The sequence below is a fragment of the Triticum urartu genome, chromosome 4 (assembly GCF_003073215.2).
Source record: "Triticum urartu cultivar G1812 chromosome 4, Tu2.1, whole genome shotgun sequence".
In the NCBI taxonomy this organism is placed as follows: domain Eukaryota; kingdom Viridiplantae; phylum Streptophyta; class Magnoliopsida; order Poales; family Poaceae; genus Triticum; species Triticum urartu.
In genome coordinates this window covers 4,240,974-4,264,854 of record NC_053025.1, presented here as the reverse complement: position 1 = coordinate 4,264,854, position 23,881 = coordinate 4,240,974, and the positions used below count along the sequence as shown (strand labels likewise).

Genomic DNA, 23,881 nt, shown 5'->3' with positions numbered 1-23,881 from the left:
AAAGATTTATTGACCTCCTTACACATGCCATCCTCCATCCTCACTCAGATTATCATGCCAACAAAGAGCCTGGGAGGAATCCAGTCCCCAAGATTCCTCGTCCTCGTCCCCTTCCCCTTCCCCTCCGGCCGGCCACCAACACCAGACAAGACCCACCTCCAAATACTAACCAGCGAGTGGAACGACGGAGTGAGCAAACTTCCCCTTTCCGGACGGACGGAGCAACCAACCAACCGAACCAGCCCAAAGATTTGGTTTTTGAGCCCATCTCTCGCCAACAACAGAGAGAGGGATGGGGATCCCGAGCCCGAGCGACGAGGTGGTCCAAATCGTGCACGGGGACGGCGCGGGGGACCCCACCGTGGTCACCGTGAGCTGCCCCGACAAGACGGGCCTGGGCTGCGACCTCTGCCGCCTCGTCCTCCTCTTCGGCCTCAACGTCCACAAGGGCGACATGAGCACCGACGGCCGCTGGTGCTACATCGTGCTCTGGGTCGCCGCGCGCCGAGGCCGGGCCGTCGCCTGGGACGTCCTCAAGGACCGCCTCGTCGACCTCTGCCCCGTCCCGGCGCCCTTCGGCGTCGACAGCGCCTACCTCGCCGCCGCCGGCCTCCAGGACCCCGACGCCGAGCCCCAGGTGTTCCTGCTCAAGTTCTGCTGCTACGACCGGATGGGCCTCCTCCACGGTAATACTAGATTTCTTCAGTTCACCACCTCTCGTATCGTGTCTGCTTCAGATTATTAGATGCTGTGCTGTGTGTGCTTGTCAACAAAGTGCGTAATTGGTTAACTCAATTTCTCCGCAGCTTCTTTCTAGGTACTGCTTGATCCATGCTGTCTATGTCAGATGCCGTTTTACAAGAATTACTTGCTACTCCCTCCGTAAAGAAATATAAGAGTGTTTATATCACTAAAATAGTGATCTAAACGCTCTTATATTCGTTTACAGAGGGAGTATTTTGTTTGGCACTTGCTAGTCTATGATGTTACTGATCGACTGACTGACTGAAGAAAACACCCTGACTCGCCGAGCCCTCCGGATTACATTGACTATTGACTGACTTTCTTCTATGGTTTCTTGTGAGACTATCATTCATTCGTCTCCTGGTAGACCGCTCACATACGCAACCGGAGGAATTCGTGCGTTTATCTACTGTGATGTAATCGATGTATATTGTTTGGCACCCCAATTCTTGTGACCCTGGTATTTCCTAGTATATGATAATTGTAAGAATTTAGGATGTGCAGTCCTCACTTGGAGGTGTTAGTGGGCATGTTTGAGAAATGTTTTTCCCAGTGAAAGAGCATGACAGGATTCATAATGTGTACAAAGGAAATGTCTAATCCTGACCTGCTTCGTGGGATTTGTCTGATTTGCAGACGTGACGTGCGTGCTCTCCGAGATGGAACTCACAATTAGGAGGGTCAAGGTCTCCACCACGCCAGATGGGAGAGTGATGGACCTTTTCTTCATCACTGATGCTAGGTCCATTTCTTATCTCCTCGTACATTCTTTTCGGTGCCTCCCATAGGTTATTTTGTTTGTCAATCCCATAACAAAGTATTGTTGACTTTTTGCAACCTGCTGGTTGAACAGTGTTCATTTCTCAAGGGATATGGTATTGTCTTAGGATATGCATAATTAACCTTCTTGCGAATTTATCATGAGAGCATATGATCCTCTATAACTCGTTAATTGCTTCTCTTAGCAGTATGAAGTTGTTCTGTCATGTTTTCTTTCATAGTTTATTAGGTAATCTTCAGCTCTGTAGTTTATGTTTACTAAGGTACATCATTTGAAATAGAAAATCTGCATGGCTTATGTTTAGTAATTGATGTCCATCATTTCAAATATAAGTATGTCTACCTTTGTGACGGTAAATGAACGGATACCTCGTGCAATGATTTCAGGGAACTTCTACACACAAAGAGCAGGAGGGAAGAGGCCTATGAAAAGCTCCAGAGTGTCTTAGGCGACTCCGTGACGAGTTGCGAAATAGAATCCGCGACGGAGGACATGTCTTCTTGCCTCCAAGCTTCAGCATTGTTGTCGCCTGTTGTCCTGGAGCAGATGTTCAGCGAGGTAGATGCCATAGAGGAGCAATCGAGGTCCAGCGGTAGCCTGTCGGTCACTATGGACAACTCCCTCAGCCCCGTGCACACCCTGATTCAGATACAGTGCGGCGACCACAAGGGCCTCCTGTACGACATCATGAGAACAGTCAAGGACTGCAACATCCAGGTAATTCAGTATATCGAAGCAACGGTATTTTTATTTTATTTCTTTGGGTGGGATATGTATTGAGTAGGGAGTTGTGTTTGCTGTCAGATTTCGTATGGCCGGTTCTACGCGGGCCAGAAGGGCCGGTGCGAGGTGGATCTGTTCGCGGTGCAGTCGGATGGGAAAAAGATACTTGACCAGCAGAAACAGAGAAGCATGTGCTCCCGCCTGAGGATGGAGCTGCTGCGGCCGCTCCGCGTGGCGTTGGTGAACCGGGGCCCCGACTCGGAGCTGCTGGTGGCGAACCCGGTGGAGGTGTCCGGGAAGGGCAGACCGCTGGTGTTCTATGACATCACGCTCGCGCTTAAGAACCTCCATAGACGAGTCTTCTTGGTAATGAAATCGTGTGTCCACCATGTTCATTCCCCTTTTCAAAAAAAAAATGTTCATTCCTGTCTGACAACCACACACCTCGCTCTGATGGTTGTTCATTGACATAACCAAGTTTTTGTTTGATGAATGGTTTGTAGGCTGAGATCGGAAGGCATGTGGTGGACGATCGGGAATGGGAAGTGTACAGGGTGCACCTGGGGGAGGACGAACACGAGCTCTCGTGCTCGGTGCGGAGCAAGATCGTCGACAGCGTCACCAACATGCTCATGGGCTGGGACTGACTAACTTGTCTCCAGCATGCATCTTCCTTAACATTCAGTCTTGTTGCAAAAGACAGGGAGGGGCTTAGTTTGTTTGTTTTGTGTACAGTAGGTGCCATCGACTAGGTGTACATAGGGAGGGATGTTGATGGCTGCTGTTGTAAATTATTAAGTGGTTTCCACTGCCTAGTTAGTTCATACTGCATCAGTCTGAAATACTTGCCTTGCATTGTTGTTAGGCAATGAAATGATGGTGCATAGACCTGTGTTGTTGGGTCTCAAGTATTTACTGTGGTGTATCTTTGCCCAGCTCAGCTGGTGGACGAGTATTAGCTAGCTAGTGATCAGCACGAGTAGGGCAAATTAATGAAGTGATTCTAACAATAGTACTAATAGTTGGCAATGCTTGCTGATTTTATTATTTTTAGATAAAAGGGGCCATCCATACAAACTTTACACTTTTGTGATGCAACAACGTACATGAAAAGAAACAACATACATCCATACAAACTTTACACTTTTGTGATGTAATTTCAGTGCAAAGTTTTGTGCAAGTTTTTCAGGTTTTGTTTTCCTTTTTTTCCCTTTTAAAGGGCAATTTCAGTGCCACTAATTTATTATTTCTTCAAAAACTTGATTATTTTGATTTTGATTAAGTGTTTATTTTATTTTATTTTCTTTAAGGGCAATACCAATGCTATTAATTTATTCTTTCTTACGGAATTTCCTTTTGTGAAATTTCACTATTATTCTATTCTTGCATATTATAAAAAGAACACAATTTTTGTGCAAATTACGTGTACAATTTTTTTTATCATTTGTTTTTATTTTCATTCTTTCTAGAGGGTAATAATAATGCCAGTAACGTAATCTTTATTAGAAATTTTCATTACTATATTTTCTTTAAGGGTAGTATTCTGCCCATAATTCATTCCTTCTAATGAAACTTCTTTTTGCGAAAATTCCACTATTATATGCTTATTCTTGCATATGATAAAAAATGTAACTTCTGCGTAAATTTTGTCATTATTTGCTAAAAAAAACATTCTTTTTCTTCTCAAAGGGCAATACCAATGCCACCAATCCAATATCCCTTAGAAAACTTTATTATTTTGATCTTGTTCCGCTTTTATTTCATTTTCTTTCTTTTTTAAGGTTAAGTATGAATCCAACTTATTGCTTCTGAGGAAACTTCTTTCCTGCAGACATTCCACCATTAAATGTTTATTCTTACATATTATGATAAGCACAATTTCCATGTAAATTTTATGCAAATGTTGTCATTATTTGTTTCACTTTTTTCTTCTTAAATGGAAAAGCCATTGTTATTAATTTATTCCTTCTTAAGAAACTCCTTTTTGTGAAATTTCTCTACTATAAGTTTATTTTTGTTATACAAAGCGTACTTTATGAAAATTATGTGCAAATGTTGTCATTTTTTTAGTTTATTTCTTCCCAAAGGGTAATATTAATGCCACTAATTCATCCATTCTTACAAAATTTCATTATTTTTTGTTTTTGTTTTTGTTTTCCTTTTATTTTCTTTCTTATTTAAGGGTGATATTAATGCCACTCTAACTCATTCCTTATTATCAAACTTCTTTTTGAGAAATTCCACCGTTATATACTTGTTCTTGCATATGATTAAAAAAATTGCGTGCATTTTTCACTATTTGATTTAATTAATTTTATTTTATTTCTTCTTAAAGGGTAATACCAGTGCCACTAATTCATTTTTCCTTAAAAACAATATTACTTTGATTTTGTTAAGTTTTTATTTCATTTTATTTCTTTCTTCAAGGTCAAATATCAATTCAACTAACTGATTCCTTCTTAGGGAACTTTTTTTTTGCGAAAATTCCACTATTATATGTTTAATCTTGCATATTATGAAAATGCGTAATTTCTATGTAAATTATGTGCGAATTTGTCATTTTTATTTCTTTCTTTAAGATCAAATATCAATTCCACTAACTGATTCTTTCTTACTGTACTTTTTTGCGAAAATTCCACTATTGTATGTTTAATCTTGCATATTACGAAAATGCATAATTTCTATGTAAATTATATGCAAATTTGTCATTTTTCTTTCTTTCTTTAAGATCAAATATCAATTCCACTAACTGATTCTTTCTTACTGTACTTTTTTGCGAAAATTCCACTATTATATGTTTATTCTTGCATATTATGAAAATGCGCAATTTGTATGTAAATTATGTGCAAATGAATATGAAAATGCATAATTTCTATGTAAATTATGTGCAAATTTGTCATTTTTCATTCTTTGTTTAAGATTAAATATCAATTCCACTAACTGATTCCTTCTTAGTGTACTTTTTTGCGAAAATTTCACTATTATATGTTTATTCTTGCATAATATGAAAATGCGTAATTTCTATGTAAATTATGTGCAAATCTGTCATTTTTCTTTCTTTGTTTAAGATCAAATATCAATTCCACTAACTGATTCTTTCTTAGTGTACTTTTTTGCGAAAATTCCACTATTATATGTTTGTTCTTGCATATTATAAAAAACATAATTTTTATGTAAATTATGTGCAATTTTTTTTCTTTCCAAAGGGTAATAATAGTGCCACTAATTCATTCGTTCTTAGAAAATTTCATTATTCTGTTTTCTTGTTTTAGTTTTTATTTAATTTTCTTTCTTCTTTGATGGTAATATCAATGCCACTCTTATTCATTCCTTATTATGAAACTTACTTTTAAGAAATTCTATTATTACATGCTTGTTCTTACATGTGAAAAAAACACATTTTTGTGTAATTATTTCATTATTTTCCATGCCACCAACTGATATTTTTGACATTTAAGGTTAAATATCAATGCCACTAACTGATTTGTTCTTAGGGAACTGTTTTTTTGTGTGCGAAAATTCCACTATTATAATCCATAATTTCTATGTAAATTATGTGCAATTTTTCTCATTTTCTATTTTCTTTCCTTCCAAAGGATAATAGTAATGCCACACAATTCATATGTTCTTAGAAAATTTTCATTATTTTGTTTTTTCTGTTTTAGTTCTGTTTCATTTTCCTTCTTCTTTAAGGGTAATATCAATGCCACTCTAGTTCATTCCTTATTATCATACTTACTTTTGAAAAATTCCACTCTTATATGCATTTTCTTGCATATGAAAAAAACACATTTTTGTGTAAATTTTCTCATTATTTGCTTTATTTTTTATGTTCTTTGTCCTTAAAGGTTAATACCAATGCCACTAATTCATTTTTCCTTACAAAAAAAAATTACTAGTTTGATTTTGTTTAGTTTCTATCTCATTGTATTTCTTCCTTAAACGTTAAATATCAATGCTACTAACTGATTCCTTCTCAGTAAACTTTTTTTCTTGCGAAAATATTAATGCCACTAACTTATTTCATTGTATTTCTTTCTTTAAGGTTAAATATCAATGCCAATAATTGTTATATAATTATTTTTGTATTTTATTAAAAAGCGTGATTTATATGTACATTATGTGCAAATTTTGTCTTTTTTTCATTTTCTTTCTTTCCAAAGGGTAATAGTCATGCCACAAATTTATTTGTTCTTAGAAAATTTATTATTTTGTTTTAGTTTTATTTATTTTTAGTCTTTAAGGGAATATCAATGCAACTGTGATTCATTCCTTGTTATGAAACCTACACGTAATTATGTTCCATTAGATCGATCGATTAAAACTTGCATGTAATTAGGTTCCATTGGATCGATCGATTAAAATTTACACGTAATTAGGTTCCTTTAGATCGAATGATTAGAACTTACACGTAGAAGATATATCTATGAACTCGAACACTTGTGTGTAGTTTTTTACGAGTCAGTTTCTTTTATGTTTGAGACCAAGGTGAAGTATCTGGTGGTTTTTGTTTTGTGACTGCAAAGGCCGGCCGAGTGTTCCTGTAGAAAATGTTGGCTTACCCCAATGGAGGCAATCCATTTAGAATGTTAGAAAAAATTGACTTAGCAAAAATCGGTGAAGTCATATTTGATTATGAAAAAAATCAACTTAACAAAATTTTTTTTCAGACGACTTTGTCTCTAGCCCCTTTTTGAAGTTTGCTAGTTGCTACGAGCGGCAGCTTGGGCCGGGCCAGGGTGCGGAGGTCCATGTGGAGCCCAGTGCACAGTACACCCTTGGATCATAATGCAGACGTGTAAGGCGTCCAGAGCTTGCATGGCCATGGCGTTACATGACAGCAAAGACTAGTCTGGAAGGAACTACTCCTCCTGTCCAGTCGAATGAAAAACAATTCAAACAGCCAGAATTTGAATTGCTGTCGCGCGTTCCAACCAAGGAAGGAAGGTGCAAGCTTGTTCCAGAAAGAGGCCACCGTGCATGCCATGCAAACGCAAACGCAAACGCAATGCAGCTCGGTCACACACAGAGCCCAAGACGGTGGACAGTTTCTTACCGCCTCCTTCCCTCCGCGTGTTACCACGTCGCCGGCCGGTCTCACCTCTGCCGCTGCCGCGTGTCCGGCCACCCTACACGTGCCCCTCCCACCTTCCTCCATAAGTACGCCAGCTGCCGAGCTCACTTCGTCCAACACACTTGTGCAACCCACTTCACCTCACGCTCAGTCCCAGTACACTCCACAGTCCACACTAGCAAAGCAGTAGCAAGAGTAGCGAGATGGCTCCCAAGCGCCGCGGCAGCAAGGTGGTCAGCTCCGTCGTCAAGACCAAGGTGGTGGAGGAGACCGTGGAGGTCGCCACCACCATCCTCCCCGCCTCCCAGGACGACCCGCAGCCGGAGGTCGTCGACGTCTCCCGCTCCCGCGACGTGCACGTCGAGGTCGTCACCACCCCCGACGCCCAGCCCACCGCCGGCGCCAAGAAGCAGCCCGCCTCCAAGAGAGGCGCCGCCAACGCCAAGTCGCCTGCCGGGCCGCTGGTGGTGCCGGTCTCGCCGTCACCCCAGGAGGAGGAGCAGCAGCAGCGCAAGAAAGGTGCTGGCAGCAAGACGCCGGCGTCGCTGCAGAGCCAGGAGACGCAGGAGGAGCCCTACGCGTACCAGGACGAGACCGCCGACGGGAAGAAGCGGCCTGCAGAGGAGGACGACGGCGAGCCGACCAAGCCGGAGGGCCCCGAGACGCCGACGCAGAAGAGGGCGAGGAGCGAGGGCAAGGCCAGGACGCGCAAGGCGGAGGCGGCGGCGAGGAAGAACATGGGAAAAGGAAGAGGCGGGCGGCGTCGTCGTCGGCTGGGAGGGAACAACATCGACATGGGGTACAAGGCGTACGTGTACCGGGTGCTGAAGCAGGTGCACCCGGACCTGGGGGCGTCGGGGAAGACGATGCAGGCGCTGGACATGATGATGGCGGACATGTTCGAGCGGCTGGCCACGGAGGCGTCGCGGCTGGCGCAGTACGCCGGGCGCGCCACGCTCACGTCCCGCGACGTGCAGAACGCGGTGCGGCTGGTGCTCCCCGGCGAGCTCGCCAAGCACGCCATCTCCGAGGGCACCAAGGCCGTCACCATGTACACGTCCTGAAGTGTACATGTCAACAAGTGAAGATCCCTCCGTAAGAAGCAGGGCAGCAGGGTGCATGCTAGTACTCCTACTAGTAGTTGGTTCAGTTTAGTTGTGTTTCCGATGGCATGATTGCATGTATGGTTCAGTCTGGACTTACTTTTGGAAAAGTAGTTTTAAGTTGGTGGCAGATGATGTACCTAGTGTAGTTAGTTGGTCAATTAGTTGCTGTTGATGTAGTAGTGGCGCTAGCGCTAATATAATGGTGCCTCCCTGCTTAAATTAGTACTAGCCAGTAGTATATTTCTGTTGGTCATTGTGTGCATGCTTCAGTTGGTGTACATTTTTCGATCTAATGGTTGTATGCATGTTGTGTGTTGTAGCAAATGAGAGAGTCCGTAATTAGTTATGTGAGTGGGGGGGCTAACCACACATGACAGGAACTTGCTAGACACGTGAACAAACATATAAAGCCATGCATGCAGAGACTATATATGTCGACTTGTCATGCACTTTTAGAAAAAGGCTAAATGTGAAGCACATTAGTGCCCGTTTGAATTTGAACCGGCACTAATGGTGGGTAACCTTTAGTACCGGTTCGTGGCGTGTCAGGCTACGGTCAGTCTAGGGTCCCATGAAGACCTTTAGTACTGGTTCATGCCATGAACCGGTGTTTCTTTGTAAGCTGATTTTTAGTCCCACCTCACCAAGAGAGAGGCAGTATGAGCGGTTTATAAGCCCACGAAGACCTTTAGTACTGGTTCATGCCATGAACCGGTACTAGAGTTTCTTTGTAAGCTGATTTTTAGTCCCACCTCGCCAAGAGAGAGGCAGTATGAGCGGTTTATAAGCCGTGAGTGCACATACAATGACAAAGAGTTACAATGCTCACCTACATATTGATTAGCTTCAAGCCTTGCGGGATAGCATAGATTGCACTGAGCTATGTGTAGTGCAGTCTACACTATTCCGAATGGCTTAAAGCAAATTAACTAGCATTGCACCTCTTTTTTATTTTTAATAACTTATTTGAACTCCGGACTTCTTTTATGTTCAGTATACAGCATTCAAAGCGACGTCATCAATTTCCAACATGTTCTGACATCATTTCTTGTTTTTCGATAATTTACCTAATTGTTTAGAGAGCTAAATGATCGTGAAATTGAAAATCACTACAAAATGAATCCTGAAAATGTTGAAACTTGGCATGGTATCATCATATCACCCGCATAGCATGCGCGAAAGAGTAGATAGGGTCATGGCAAAAACTGGACGCACTTCGTGTACAAACTGGACGAACTCTTTCGGAGTATCAGGGTTTCAAACGAGAACTCATCTGTTACACGGCCACTTCAATGTTTTTTAAACTTATTTGAACTTCGGACTTCTTTTGTGTTCAGTATACAGCATTCAAAGCGACGTCATCAATTTCCAACATGTTCTGACATCATTTGTTATTTTTTGGTCATTTACCTAATTGTTTAGAGAGCTAAATGACCATGAAATTGAAAATCGTTACAAAATGAATACTGAAAATGTTGAAACTTGGCATGGTATCATCATATCACCCGCATAGCATGCGCGAAAGAGTAGAGAGGGTCACGGCAAAAACTGGACGCACTTCGTGTACAAACTGGACATACTCTTTCGGAGTATCAGGGTTTCGGACGAGAACTCATCTGTTACACGGCCACTTCAATGTTTTTTAAACTTATTTGAACTCCGGACTTCTTTTGTGTTCAGTATGCAGCATTCAAAGCGACGTCATCAATTTCCAACATGTTCTGATATCATTTATTGTTTTTCGGTCATTTACCTAATTGTTCAGTATGCAGCATTCAATTTCCAGAAGAAATTAAATAGAAGAAAAGAAATAATGCAGAAAATAAAAAACTATACAAAAAAATTACTCAAAAATAAATAGAAGAAATAAATAATGCAGAAAAGAAAAAACTATATAAAAAACAACTCAAAAATAAATAGAAGAAAATAAATAATGCAGAAAAGAAAAAACTATATAAAAAATTTGTTGGCGCGCTGCCCAGTGGGCCTGCCAGACCTAGGGTGTGCAAATGCAGGCCCAAAAGGGCCAGCAGGCTCACAGGGCAGCGCGCCCTAATTAATTAGGCCCAGAAGCCTGCTATATAGAGGAGTTCGAAGAGGTAGCCGCGGGTGGGTTTATAAACCAGTGCGGCTGCACTTCGCCCGGCGAGGTGGGACTAAACTTTGGGGTGGCAGCGCGAGGCCTTTAGTACCGGTTGGTGGCTCCAACCGGTACTAAAGACCACCCTTTAGTACCGGTTGGAACCACCAACCGGTACTAAAGGCTTGCTCTTCCCGCCTCTTGGCCTGGCCAAAGTTGGCCTTTAGTACCGGTTGGTGGCTCCAACCGGTACTAAAGGCCTCTCCTATATATACAACACTTACGAAAATTCAGTTAGATCTCCCCACTTCTTTCGTCTCCAACCTCTCGCGCGCCGCTCGAACCCGTCCTCGCTGATGAAGCTATGTACCTAGGGTAAGGGCATGGACCTGTCCTAAGAGCCCTACCCAAGGACATCCCTGGAAGAAGTCGCCTTTCAATCGACTTGAAGGTATCCCACTCGACGGATTCAAGACACTCGACCAGGAAGCTACCACTCGACTACGAAGCCAACCACTCGACTGACAGGAGATCTAAAGTCACTCCGCAAGCGGCCATTAAGTAGTCTTTATGGTCATCATAGCACTTTAATAAGGACGTTACCAGTAACGCCCAGTCTTAATGTATTTTAACCCTGCATTACTAAGGACCGGAGGGGTCTGGCGAACTCTATATAAGCCACCCCCCTCCTCAGTAGCAGGGGTGGGCACACCTGTAATCCATACACACATAATCCAGTCGACCGCCTCCGGGCACCGAGACATAGGGTTGTTACTTCCTCCGCGAAGGGCCTGAACTCGTACATCCTGGTGTATTTACAGCTTCTCCATAGCTGAGATCTAGCCTCTCCATACATACCCCCCTACCTCACTGTCAGAGTTAGAACCACGACACTCACCGCCCGTCGCCCGTCGTCCGTCGTCGTCGTCGCTGTCCCCGCCGCCGCCCGTCGTCGTCGCCGTCTCGCGCCGCCGCCCCGAACGCCGCGCGCCGCCGTCCGTCGTCGTCCCGCCGCGGTCCCGTACGTCTCTCGCTCTCGCGTATACCCGCCGCGCCGCCGTCCGTCGTCGTCACACCCGGCCCGTACGGCGGCGCCGCCGCCCCTGCCCCGTATGCCGGCGCCCCCGCTCGTACGTACGGGGCGGCGGCGTACGGGGCCGCACACATACACACATACACACATATATACGTACACACTACACACACACATACACACGCACACACATTTTTTTACTTATTTTCTGTTTTTTAGAAAAGTTAATTAGATGATCGAATGTTTGATTAATGTCGAATGTTAGATGAATTAGCTAGATAGAAAATTGTCGAACTATAGAGATTTGAACTAGTTGAATAATTAATATAACTAGTTTATTTTTAGTAAGAAAATTATCAAACTAGTTTATTTAGGTATATGAGATTTGAACTAGTTCAATAATTAATATAACTAGTTTATTTTTAGTAAGAAAATTGTCGAACTAGTTTATTTAGGTATATGAGATTTCAACTAGTTCAATAATTAATATAACTAGTTTATTTAGGTATATGAGATTTGAACTAGTTCAATAATTAATATAACTAGTTTATTTTTAGTAAGAAAATTTAGGTATCTGAGATTTGATGATCTAATTAAAATATTATTTGTTAATGAGTTTTTCTATTTATTTAATTTTTTATATATTTTGATTTTATATAAATGTTAGATTAATATCGAATGTTAGATGAATTAGATAGAAAAGTTAAATATATAGTAATGTCAATTGTTAGAGATGAATATAGTTAGATATATTAATGTCAAATGTTAGATGAATATATATTTGGCTAGATATTAATTAATGTTAGATAGTAATAGGTGTTTAATGTTTCACCTATATGAACATAGGAAATGTCATCTGACAACGAAAAAGATTTCATTATGTGCGAACACTGTGAAGACCAGCGCGGCCTATGCGACAGAAATTTCCTTGTTGATGGTAGGCGCTTCAACATCAAGCTGGATGAGACATTCGAAGTTGATACAGTAAGTCACTTTGTCAATTATTATTTGAATGCAAAACTTATGCTTCATTTGCTTCAACTTATAATTTTAAATTTTCACTATTCTACTAGCGCATCCCCTGCCATGCAAGAATTTTTGTCTTGGATAAGATAGGTTTTAGTGCTATAGATGATATGGAGGTAAAGAGGGTTTACTTGAAGACAGAGCATGTGTATACTTTCAGCGTCAAATTATATAATGGAGACACATACACCCATTTTGAATGCAAAACTTGGCAAGCACTATGCAAGGCTTATGCATTTGAGCCTGGTATGGTTGTCACCTTTGATATTCGTCTGGAAGATGATATTGAAGTTAATATAGACATCTGGGTCGATATGCAAACGCCTCCAGTTCTATCATTATGTGAGTTTTTCTCAACCATGCATGCATATGTTTATGTCTTTGATACAGTTTATTTAAAAATAGTTGACAACTAATTTGTATTGTCAGCTTATTTCGGTTCAAGCAAACATGTCTGGCGCTTGGTAGACAGGACCTACTACTGCCCCGGGGCTCAACTAAATTGCGAGGAGATAAGTCATTATATTTCATGGCTTGAGGATCTTAATACTGTCAAGACAAATTTTTTTCCTGAACTTAGAAATGTTAGTACTCAAAACGTGCGGCCAATGGTGATCGTATTGAACTACGGTCACATCTATAATCGAAAGATGGTAAGATTTTAACTATTTGTCCTTAATTAGTGCATCTTTTGCATACATTATTTTTGAAGCTAAACTTTCATTGCTTAGTATATTAATTACTATACGATGTTCTTCAACAGGGACTTACGATGACAGTTGTGCCTCAGTGGGTCGAGACTAAAGGTGACATGTCAATGGTTAGCTTACGGCCAAGATATCCTACATTGCACATGAGTGCATTCAGGATTTCTGAAAGCGAAGAATGCTTAATAGTGAAAGATTGGAGCAAAATTGTTAATGATCGCAGAGAAGTACTAGGGGGCAGCAAGGAGAAGCGCAATCTAAGATTAGGAGACAGATTCATCTGCATGCTCCAGTATGATGAATCGGGAGAGCTATACATGTTCTATGCTATTCTACCTGAGAGGGAGCAGCACTAGTTCATGCTCTTAATTAGTGTCTCATGTCCTGAACTTCGATGTTGGTGATGATTATGTTGAACTCGATGATATCTTTGCTTCTGTTACAAAGTGAATGTTTCCTCTTTAAGCTAGCCAGTGTTGGTGATGATTAGATAGGTAGCGGTAATGACTATGATGATTAAATAGTGGTAATTAGACGACTACGATGATTTTTAGCTAGCTAGAGTTTATTTATTTATTAATATGCGATGATGATGATGATGATGATGATGATGACGACTACAACTCATTATAACGTAAAACAATCCTAAATTAAATTGATAACACAAATTTAATTGAAAAATACAAAATAAAACAAAAACCCACAAACATTTAGTACCGGTTGGTGTTACCAACCGGTACTAAAGGGCTCCCGGCCCCCGGAGCTGGCTCGTGCCACGTGGTTTCCCTTTAGCACCGGTTCGTGCTGAACCGGTACTAAAGGGGGGGGGGGCTTTGCCCACACTTTAGTACCGGTTATGGAACCGACACTAAAGGGCCTTACGAACCGGTGCTATTGCCCGGTTCTGCACTAGTGATGAAAGAGACTTGATTCATTATCATATATGTTCACTCATTTCAGTATTCAAAACATCTAAAATGTGTAGCGATGGAGGTACTACTCTGTACATCTGAATCATTTCATCGTCGTGCCGGTGCCGGTGTACTAGCTTAGTATCACTAGTGGCCACATTCGGGCACCACCCGGGGCTCTGCGAGCATCTGAGCCACGTGAAAAAAAAATAGGGAGCGATGAAGAGGTTTTCTAGATACGGTATAATTCTTTTTACAGTGTGAAAATAGTCTTTTTGTGTGTGAGAAAAGAGGTTTTTTAGATACACAAACATGATGCCTAATCCGGCGTCCCAAATTTTGGCACGGTTTGATTCTTTTATAGCATTAAAGAGGTTTTTCCGGATGTTCTTTTACAGCGTCAAAATAGTCCTTTTAGGGAGTGACAAAAAGGTTTTTGAAAACATTGCGTCCAAAGCGGATGCACAAAAATACGACGCCCAATTAGACGGCCCTACCTATCCAGCTCCTTAAATTCACAGCCTAGCAGCTTGTGCACTATTCAGATGTGCAAAAACACGTTGCGCTATTCAGATGCGCCAAAACACGTCTAATTCGATGGTCCTACCTATTCGCCACCCTAAATTTGCAGCCTAGCAGCCCGTGATAAAGTTTTTTAGTGCATGCTCTATTTTACAACGTCTGTTGAAGTGTTGTTTGTCTTCGACACATAAAAATGATGGTTTCTAACGCGTGAGGTATTTTTTGCTCTAAAAACAGCCGGGCGCCCAATACCCACACAGTCCGGTCTGATCGGTCAAAAAAAACCCTACCCATACACCTGATCGAAAAAAAAGACGATGCCTCAAATCCGTCTCAAACCCGTCATATCTCCAGTCTAAATTGAATAACATATGGGGAGGTCAGACCCGACCCACATTGGTGGGGAGGAGGCCCGGGCGCGTCCTTCACGTCGGACCCGGCCCACCTGATCCCACATATAGTCGTCCTCGTCCGCTCCTTGGATCAAACCCTAGCCACTCCACTTTGTCCCCTCCACTACACTCCGCTCTGCCCAGCGATCTCTGGCATGGCAGGCAGCGAATTTGAGTCCTACACCTTCAGATTCATCGGCCCCGAGCTCATCCAATGTGGTCCCGAGGAGGACATGACGGTCCGGCTTACGCTCCGCCATTTCCGTGAGGAGGCCGCCCGACGATAGCGCTCAGACTCCTTTCACGGGGATCCATTGCGTCCATCCAAATGACGCATGGATCCGCCGCAAGGTGTGGCATCACGGCCTCATCCGGGCGCGTCCGCGAACAGTGACCAGGCCTCAAATAATTCATTCCAGATGCCGCGGACGTTTGAGGGTTCAAATTTACCAAGTTCGGCTGTAGATGCTCATAAGATGTACAGTTCTATGTTTGAGTGATGTCAGTTTTAAGTTGATAACTAAGGTTATTAATAATAGGGTTATTACTTCAGCTGATAAAACTATAACCCCTGTACAAACAACATTTACCAAAGGAAGATATATACTTTAGTAGTTATCTTACATAAAGCTTGAAATGATATTCATGGGAACAAAAATGATGTTTAAAATAGATTTTGAAAAATCCCATGACAATTGTGTTCAAACTTCCTTTTTATGTTCTAGGGAGATGAAGGTTTTCCTAGTTTCTTCTAAAAGAAGGGCTATTGCCCATTTTATAAATAAATCCAAACGTGACAGAGGGACCCCATGATGACAATGGGTAGGGTATGTGTGGGTACAACCTTCTTATTGTTTGCTATTGCCTGACTTTATTTTATCAAAAAAGGCTCGCGCTCCGCTTTATAGATAAAACAACTACCATGCAACTCGACATCACACCACACACACACACACACACAAGGCAAGATACAACGATGATAGAATCTAAAGCTAAGGATGCTATGATGCCCCACCGTTGACAAGGAAACAAGCACACTCTACTCCTATGAGACGTGCTATGAGCAGCGATGACACATGCTGCGACCAGTGGGATAACATGCTGCAAGCGGGCGATAACGGGATGCTTTGACTTGCTAGGATGACATGATGCAAATGGTTGGACGATGTGTTGCGACCTTTGGGACGACATGTTGCAGGCGGCTATGGCGGACGCTACAACCAAAGGGAAGATGTGCTTCGAGGGCATGTTGACGGATATTGCAAGCGGCGACGGATATTGCAAGCGGTGGGACGACATGTTGCGAGTCCGAGTGCTCGGTCTTGTAGAAATCTCCGCACAAAAGATCCATCGGCTACGGAGTCGACTCGGACTTAACTACCTTTGGGCGCACTAATTGTAATGAGGATCACAAACCCTAGAATCCTCGATCACTTTACTTGAGAAATGTCCTCTTCCATTAATTCAATGGTCACTCCACATGGATGCAATTTTTTCCATGACTTATCTGATTCGCCGTAGCTCCATCGAAGGCTTTCCACATGGATGCAATTTTCCGTGGATCGGGTGGGGGGGCTTCAATCTGAATGATGCAGTGATCTGATTCAGCTATCTAGCTTCAACTGCCATCATTCTCAATTCAGGTGAGCATGTATAAGGTAAGGTGTGTAACCATGTTGAAGATCTGCAAATTAAGTGATCATTCCTGAATCAAGGTACTTCCGTTAGTTCAGGTTCAGCCAATGGGCATCTACTAGCTAGTATTCGACAGCACCAGCAGCAGATCATGATCTTACTCTCCATGCTCAAGATGAAGCTCCTGCAGAATCGCCATCTCTCCACCGCCGTGGTGGTCTACCATCCCGTCGTCCGCCTCGGCATCGGCGGCGGTGGCAACGTGCAGGTAGGTTATGTAGACGACGAGACAGTAGCCGAAAAGAGCAGCCAATGCCATGAGCAGCAGCAGCTGGAAGACCGCCGCGCAGACGGCGCCTGCCACGGTGCGGGTCGCCGGAGAAACCAACGTGCCCCCACACGATGAGGAAAAACGTCGTCGTCTCCATCCCCGCCGGGAACAGCACGCCATGCAGGAGCACTAGGCCCACGGTCACCACCCAGAGCATGGATCTGGTCGAAAAATCAAATGTGGGAGATTATGACTTGCTGTGTCATCTTACACAACATGATCATCGAGAGCGAGCAAGAAGACCCAGTGTTTGACACTAAACCATACTACAGGCAGGGTCCTCTAGCCTAAGTTGATCACCAGCTACCGGCAACCTGGACTGCCTATCTCAGTATGCGTCAGGAGATCCGAGACCCGCAGGTGCATCATCAACTACAGCAAGATCTGATAGAGCACCTATGGAGGCTCAAGGGCGACGCTGGGCGCAACTTGTGATGAAATATGAGTTTTTAATTGTTGAACTATATAATTTGTATTGAACTATTTGTTGTTGTACTATTTTGTTGAAGTATTTAATATTTCTGTGATGAAATATGTGATAAAACATTATTATGTTGATAATTGAACGCCGAACAATGGTGAACCACGCCGAATATGGGCCTATTGTCGCCCATATGGGCCCTTTATTCGTCGAAATGAGGCTGAAAAGTGGGCCAATATCGGCACTTGGGGCGAGCTGGGGGCGACGACTGGGTGCAAAACCGCCCCCAGCGCCGATTGTATCGCCGGCTCGCCCTCAAGGGGCAATTTTTATGCGTCCTGGGGGGGCGAACGGCTGGAGATGCTCTAATAGACGGTCATGAGCTCCTGGACGCCGACCGTGTCCATCACCAACACCCTCATCAGCCCCATGCAGAGCACCGTGAAGAAGATCATCGCGAGGGCCCGCACGCGTTCTTGGTCCTCCAAGTCCAAGGAGGAGGGGCGAGGAGGGACGGCCGGCGCGGCCCCAGTGCGGAGGCGGTGCAGGGCCAGCGCGTAACCGAGGTGCGCGGCCGCGTAGACTGTGGCCAGGTGGAGGGCAATGACGGCAGCCCGCGGGCTGACGTAGGCTACAGTCACGGCGGCGGCGAGGAGGCCGTAGGAGAGGCAGACCAGGTCGACATAGAACGGCCTGCTGCGCAAGATGCAGAGGAGCAGGAGGAAGACGTACGCGCAGACGGTGACGGACATGATCCACAACTGGGACATGGGGTGTACGCGGAGATTTCTGCAAGAATGAGCACTCGGCTAACGGCCTCGCGACATGTCGTCCCACCACTGACAGGGTCTGTCATTGCCGCTTGCAGCATGTCATCCCACCGGTCACAACATCTGCCCTCACCACTCGAAGCACATCTCCCCACCAGTTGTAATTGTATTGCCTGTCGTTGCTGCTGACAACATGTCGTCCCAGAGGTCACAACACATCATCCCACCATTTGCAACATGTCATCCTAGCAAGTCAAAGCGCCCGTTATCACCGCGTGCAACATGTTGTCCCACTCACCGTAGCATGTGTCATCCCTGCTCACAACACGTCTCACATGAGTAGAGTCTGGTTGTTTCCTTGTCAAAAGTGGGGCATCATGGCAGCCTCTTGACCCCCGACCATATGGCAGAAACAACCGAGGCCGTGAAACTTTACTTGGAAGGGGAGGAGCCGACACGGTGGGACACCAGGGTGAGTTCCAGGATGCCGTGGCAAATAAGCAGTCGAGCACGAGTTGCCTTTGTCCGGTTATCTCTCCATGTGTAGACGAAAGCCGGGCGGTAGAGGAGAGCTGGCGAGTCGGTATTTCTACATAGTGGGATGGGTAGGCTGCTGTTTTTAGCAGGAGGAGAACTCATGGCATTGGCTGCTCTTTTTGGGTACATGTGTAGGATATTATTTGCGTATTAAGTATGTGATTACCATTGGCGTTAATATTTGGAATGATATTAACTGCACACTAAACATGTTGAGCACTCACCATTGGAGCAGCCTTAGTCGTTGGATTGACCTGATTTGACGGCCGGGATTTATTGGATCTGCCCCTTTGGGTCTTTTTATATTGATATAGAAGATATAGATAATCTCATGTCACGTCTGGTTCTCACCATTCTAAAAACATAGAAATGGAAAAAAAAAGTTGAGCATTCAAATGCCACGGCATTTTGAATCCTATGGAGGAACCAAAAACACAGAAATATATGGGACAACAAAACTTTCCTACAGTATTAGGCACTTATGACTGTTGCCATGAAAATAAAGAAAACTTTCAATCAAGGACCATATATAACATGGAAACCTTCGGGAATTTCCAGTCGCATATTGCGGTTGTCACAGAAAAAAAGGAAACTTCCTTTTGGTCCTTGACGGCAAATTTCCTTCGAAATTGCAAGCAAAGTAAAACATAGAAAATCTCCATATGATTTTTCCAGTTTTGCAAAGAAAACAAGTTGACATATCCGCCTATGAAATTGATCGGCTCAGAGAAAAAAAGGTGGGATTGCAATGGCACCTTCCCCCGGGAGGGCAAACTTAAGCAATAAACAAATAAATACTCGTGTTGGCTTTGCAAATACTGGCTGACAAGGAGGAATAGGTGGGTGTGGAATCACTAAACGAGGCCTAGCATAACGAACTTCATGTTCCTCGTCATCAACTCTATGTTGTTCTTCACCTTGCTCTCGTGAGTCAGGGATTGCTGCCGCAGGTGTTCCTTTCATACTCCAAGAGAGAGTACCATGACCTTGCGAGTGTATGACCGGATAAGACGGTCTAGGTTTTCACGGAAAGCGCTATCAAGAAGTTTAGAAACACTCCTTCTGCAGAATTATTGAACAATGTATATATCAGCACTAATTTAGACTACATACATATACTGAATCTGAAGCGGAACACATCTCTAGTTACTACTATTGTATTTATTAGTACAGTAAAATATTATGGAGGTACATAACACTTAAGATTGCAAGATTTCACTTCAGATAAAGAAAAATGACACACTTCATTCAGAATATATCTTTAGGTAACCATGTCACCATGAAACAGGACAAAAATAAGTGTGTGAGTGTGAGTTTAGTCAGTAAACACTGCTAAACATCACTGATTGTTTTGTTAATGGAACCTTATCATTAATTCAGGCATCATATAAGCATCGTTACCCCAACCATCATGCATACGTTGATTGAGACCAATATCAGCAAAATGTGGTGCAAATGAGCAAATTGTAACAATATTAGCATCAGTAGCACTAAATACTAAGAATCATGGGCTCTATAAGATGGACCTCCTCCAACCAAAGCAATAAGATGTTCTGACAATGGCCCATTAGTCCAATGGCACAGGGAGGCTGAGCAGCAGCAGCTCGAAGCAGGAGCAGCTAGCGGGAGCAGTAGGGAAGCGGGATGGCGGGCGGTTGCAGGCACGGCGAGCACGTTCCAGGGGCGAGGCAGGGCATGGCCCAGGCGGGCGCGCACGCGGGGGTTCCGCAGGGGCACGGCCGGATGCCCAGGGCTCATGGGAGCGCGGCCAGGAGCCTGGAGAGCGAAGCTCCGGCCGCGGCGGCTAAGCTCGGGGGAGGGCACCTACGGTGACCGAATAGACAGGGAAGAAGGGGGAATCGAAGGCGCAGCTCACTGTGGTTCTTTAGGCGAGCTCGAGGTGGTCGGGGATGAACCGGAGATGCGCGAATCGACGACGGGGTCGACGACCGTGGCGGAGAAGACCGCGCGATGGCGAGGCAGCAGGCCGTCCGAGCTCCAACCGAAAGGGAAGGGCGATGGAGACGATGATGGCGGAGCTCCTTGACGTCTTGGCGCGACGAATGGAGACCGGTGGCCGCGGGATCGATGACGATGACGACGACCGCGAGTTCGGCCTCGTCCAGGTCGTCGGATATGAGCGAGGGAGAGGGGATTTGGGGACTAGGGTTACCAGGGAGAGAGAGGGGAGCTCGGGGCATCAAGTAGGCGCCGGGGTAAGCCGCAGGATGTCCAACACGCATCCACAGCCGCGGCTATGGTGGTCGGATGCGTGCCACGACCTCCTGTTGTGAACAGGGAGGAGGATGGCTCTTGGTGGGCTGGGCCTTGTGTGCTATGGCCACTTATGGCCCAGTGGCACAATAGGCTTTATTCATTTTCTATTCTTTTATTGTTTTACATTCCCGCTACTGTTTTCTATTTATTCTAGCTACCAAATAAGCTTTGTTACTTGTAAAACTTTGCACTTAAATAAAGCACAACAATATTAGATGGCACAAAAAGTTTGGGGCCAAAAGGAGTTGTCTAGACATTTTTAAAAATTGGAAAGGCCAATTTTAGATGCTACTGGACCACTAAATAAATTTCCGGGGGCACCTGGGAATACAAAAGAGGTTGGTTCCAACATGACAAATAACTAGTGATTATTTTCCACACTTTGAACATTTTAGATTTTGTGTTTGAAAACTTTTATTTTTGACTTTAATTTAAATTTGAAATTTGGACCGGATTCGAAACAACGCGAGTTTAACAACAGTAATCATGATGACGTAGCACCATTAGCAGGGAATTACTGTGGCTTAATTATCCGGGCGTCACAGTATCCCCCCAAGTCAGCCACCGCGTCCCAGCAAGGCCTGCGTCGGGGATCATACTTGAGAACAAATATTTCATCATCCTCTATACGGCGATGACCGCCTCCCGCCAGATGCAAAGTGACCGTACAACTAGCAATCCGAAACAGGTTCTTGGCACTCGTCAAATCCGAAACAGCGATGTACACTGGGGTGAAACTGCTCGCCGAAGACAAGAGCAGTGGTTGCACGCTAGCCGGCGCGTTCATGTCCGATCCGACATTGTGCATTTGAATGATGCGCCTGTTACGCGTTACAAGATCCTCTGCTAATGTCTGGTCCTTGATGATGACGGGTTCGCGGCGGCGGCGTTCCGGTAGGTGGAGCACATAAACATTCCCAAACCGAGTGAGGCAGTAAACCATACCATTTTGATGGTAGACGACATTGATGAGCTGGTCTCCGGTGGCAAGACGGACGCGGTCAAGGATGGCCCACCTCCTGGCCCCCGCGGTGACGTAGGCGAGCCTGTCGATGTCGCAGATGGTGGCGGCGGTGAAGTCGTCCCTAGTGGGGTCAGGCACGAAGACGATCTTGGAGAGCAAGCGGGTGTCGTAGATGAGCGGCGGTAGCAGAATCTCGGCGGCGGTGACTGGGTGGAAGAGGGTGAGCAGGCTTTGGCCGTCGTAGAGGCAGACGGAAAGGGCAAGCCACCCGCCTCCGCAACCGAGGCAGCTCCTAATCGGGTAGGTGGACGTGAACTCGAAGGAGCCGCGCATCGGGTGCAAGGCGTTGGGGCAGGACGGGCCTGAGGGGATTGCCTTGAGGCCGAAGGAGCGGTGCGCAGGGAGCGAGACGATGGCGGCGGGCCGATGTCTGGTGGCGCCGTCGCGGTGGAGGACGAGCAGCGATGGCGGCGGGCCGATGTCTGGTGGCGCCGTCGCGGTGGAGGACGAGCAGCGATGGCGTAGGTGGCGCGAGCGCGCGACGCCATGCCGTGCAGGTGCCCCGCACGCTGGTGTAGGACCTGAGGTCGTCGAGGCCATCGGCGACGCGAGAAAGGAGCTCCGGCGGCAGATCTATCCAGCCTTGGAACGACGACATGGCTGGCTGCGGAGGGGAGGATTCCTGCCTCTTTTTCTGTGAGGAATGGAGGGATTGTGTGTGGGCCTAGGGTTTCACGATGGGCTTGGCCTGACTTCCTTCTTTATAGCTGATCGATACTTTTCCAAAATCACCTCATGGATTAACTTAATAAAATCAAATCAAAAATTTCACAACACAATCAAAACTTATCCCTCCGGATACGGAAATCAAATCAAATCTTACCATATTCGCTCCTTTTTTAAAAAATCTTACCAAAACCAAGACTAAATTAAAACTTTCCTCCGTCGTTGCGTAGCAAAAGAGAAAGGGAAGAGACTGCCCGCCGGCCGGCCGCCCGCCCCCTCCATCCTTCCTTGCTTGCATCTATCTTCCGTTCCGCCGGCCGCCGCCTCCGCCTCTGCGTGATTTGACTAGAAGAGAAGAAAAGATGCTGCCTTGGATCTTCAGCCGCAAGGGCGCCTCGGGCTTCTCCTGGGCATCCACCGCCGACCAGGTCACCGCCGGCGTCTCCGCAGCCGGCCTCACCGCAATAGTCACCGGTACCTACCTACCCCTCCTTTGCCCCTCCCTCCCTCGTTCCATCTGATTCGAGTCGCTGAATCGGTTCCCTGCCATGCCGCTGGCAGGTGCGTCGAGCGGGATCGGCGCGGAGACGGCGCGGGTGCTGGCGGCGCGCGGGGCCCACGTCGTCATGGCCGTCAGGAACCTCGCCGCCGCAGAGGACGTGCGGCAGGCCGTCCTCGCCGAGACCCCCGCGGCGAGCATGGAGGTGATGGAGCTGGACCTCTCCTCCCTGGCCTCCGTCCGCAAGTTCGCCGACGACTTCGCCGCCAGGGGACTCCCGCTCAACATCCTCATGTAAGGCAGCCCCACTTCTCGATAGTTCAGGTTCAGGTTCAGGTTCAGTTGTCAAGACCATTCAGGTTCAGGTTCAGTTAGACAGGGGCTGACGGCCATTAAATTCAGAGAGCAACATCTGCATCATGACTTCATGAGTAGGTTTCTGTCAGTTTGGCTGCAACTTGATAGTTTCAGCAGGTTTCTGTCAACACCGAGCCGATTTAATTTCTGGGTCTCTTTTGTACCGGCTCCACTTGAACCATAACATGTTAGTCCGAGTAAATGCTGCGACTAGTACATCAGTGTAGGGTGGAAGAAAGATATTCTGGTGATGCCTTCAGTCCTG

The 23,881-nt window shown here is 45.2% G+C and overlaps 4 protein-coding genes and 1 long non-coding RNA gene across 5 annotated transcripts; 3 read left to right on the top strand and 2 right to left on the bottom strand.

Moving 5' to 3' along the window:
* The first annotated feature begins 22 nt into the window (after nt 1–22).
* Nucleotides 23–3,277, top strand: LOC125550141 (ACT domain-containing protein ACR10-like). Its single transcript, XM_048713057.1, has 5 exons — nt 23–686; nt 1,381–1,486; nt 1,912–2,242; nt 2,330–2,614; nt 2,752–3,277. Exons 1-5 carry the CDS (start codon nt 293–295, stop codon nt 2,893–2,895), a joined length of 1,260 nt encoding a protein of 419 aa, XP_048569014.1. The 5' UTR covers nt 23–292; the 3' UTR covers nt 2,896–3,277.
* A 4,170-nt stretch (nt 3,278–7,447) lies between these two features.
* Nucleotides 7,448–8,681, top strand: LOC125553334 (histone H2B.11-like). Its single transcript, XM_048717135.1, has one exon. It carries the CDS (start codon nt 7,526–7,528, stop codon nt 8,384–8,386), a length of 861 nt encoding a protein of 286 aa, XP_048573092.1. The 5' UTR covers nt 7,448–7,525; the 3' UTR covers nt 8,387–8,681.
* A 10,753-nt stretch (nt 8,682–19,434) lies between these two features.
* Nucleotides 19,435–21,048, bottom strand: LOC125553333. Its single transcript, XR_007304030.1, has 2 exons — nt 20,670–21,048; nt 19,435–19,855 (listed from the first exon to the last, which is right to left on the bottom strand). It is a non-coding gene; the product is annotated as an uncharacterized LOC125553333 (long non-coding RNA).
* A 536-nt stretch (nt 21,049–21,584) lies between these two features.
* LOC125553298 lies at nt 21,585–22,692 on the bottom strand. The gene is made up of 2 exons (XM_048717112.1): nt 22,527–22,692; nt 21,585–22,396 (listed from the first exon to the last, which is right to left on the bottom strand). Exons 1-2 carry the CDS (start codon nt 22,690–22,692, stop codon nt 21,585–21,587), a joined length of 978 nt encoding a protein of 325 aa, XP_048573069.1.
* A 276-nt stretch (nt 22,693–22,968) lies between these two features.
* Nucleotides 22,969–23,572, top strand: LOC125553332 (short-chain dehydrogenase TIC 32, chloroplastic-like). The gene is made up of 2 exons (XM_048717134.1): nt 22,969–23,234; nt 23,322–23,572. Exons 1-2 carry the CDS (start codon nt 23,123–23,125, stop codon nt 23,555–23,557), a joined length of 348 nt encoding a protein of 115 aa, XP_048573091.1. The 5' UTR covers nt 22,969–23,122; the 3' UTR covers nt 23,558–23,572.
* The last annotated feature ends 309 nt before the right edge of the window (nt 23,573–23,881 follow it).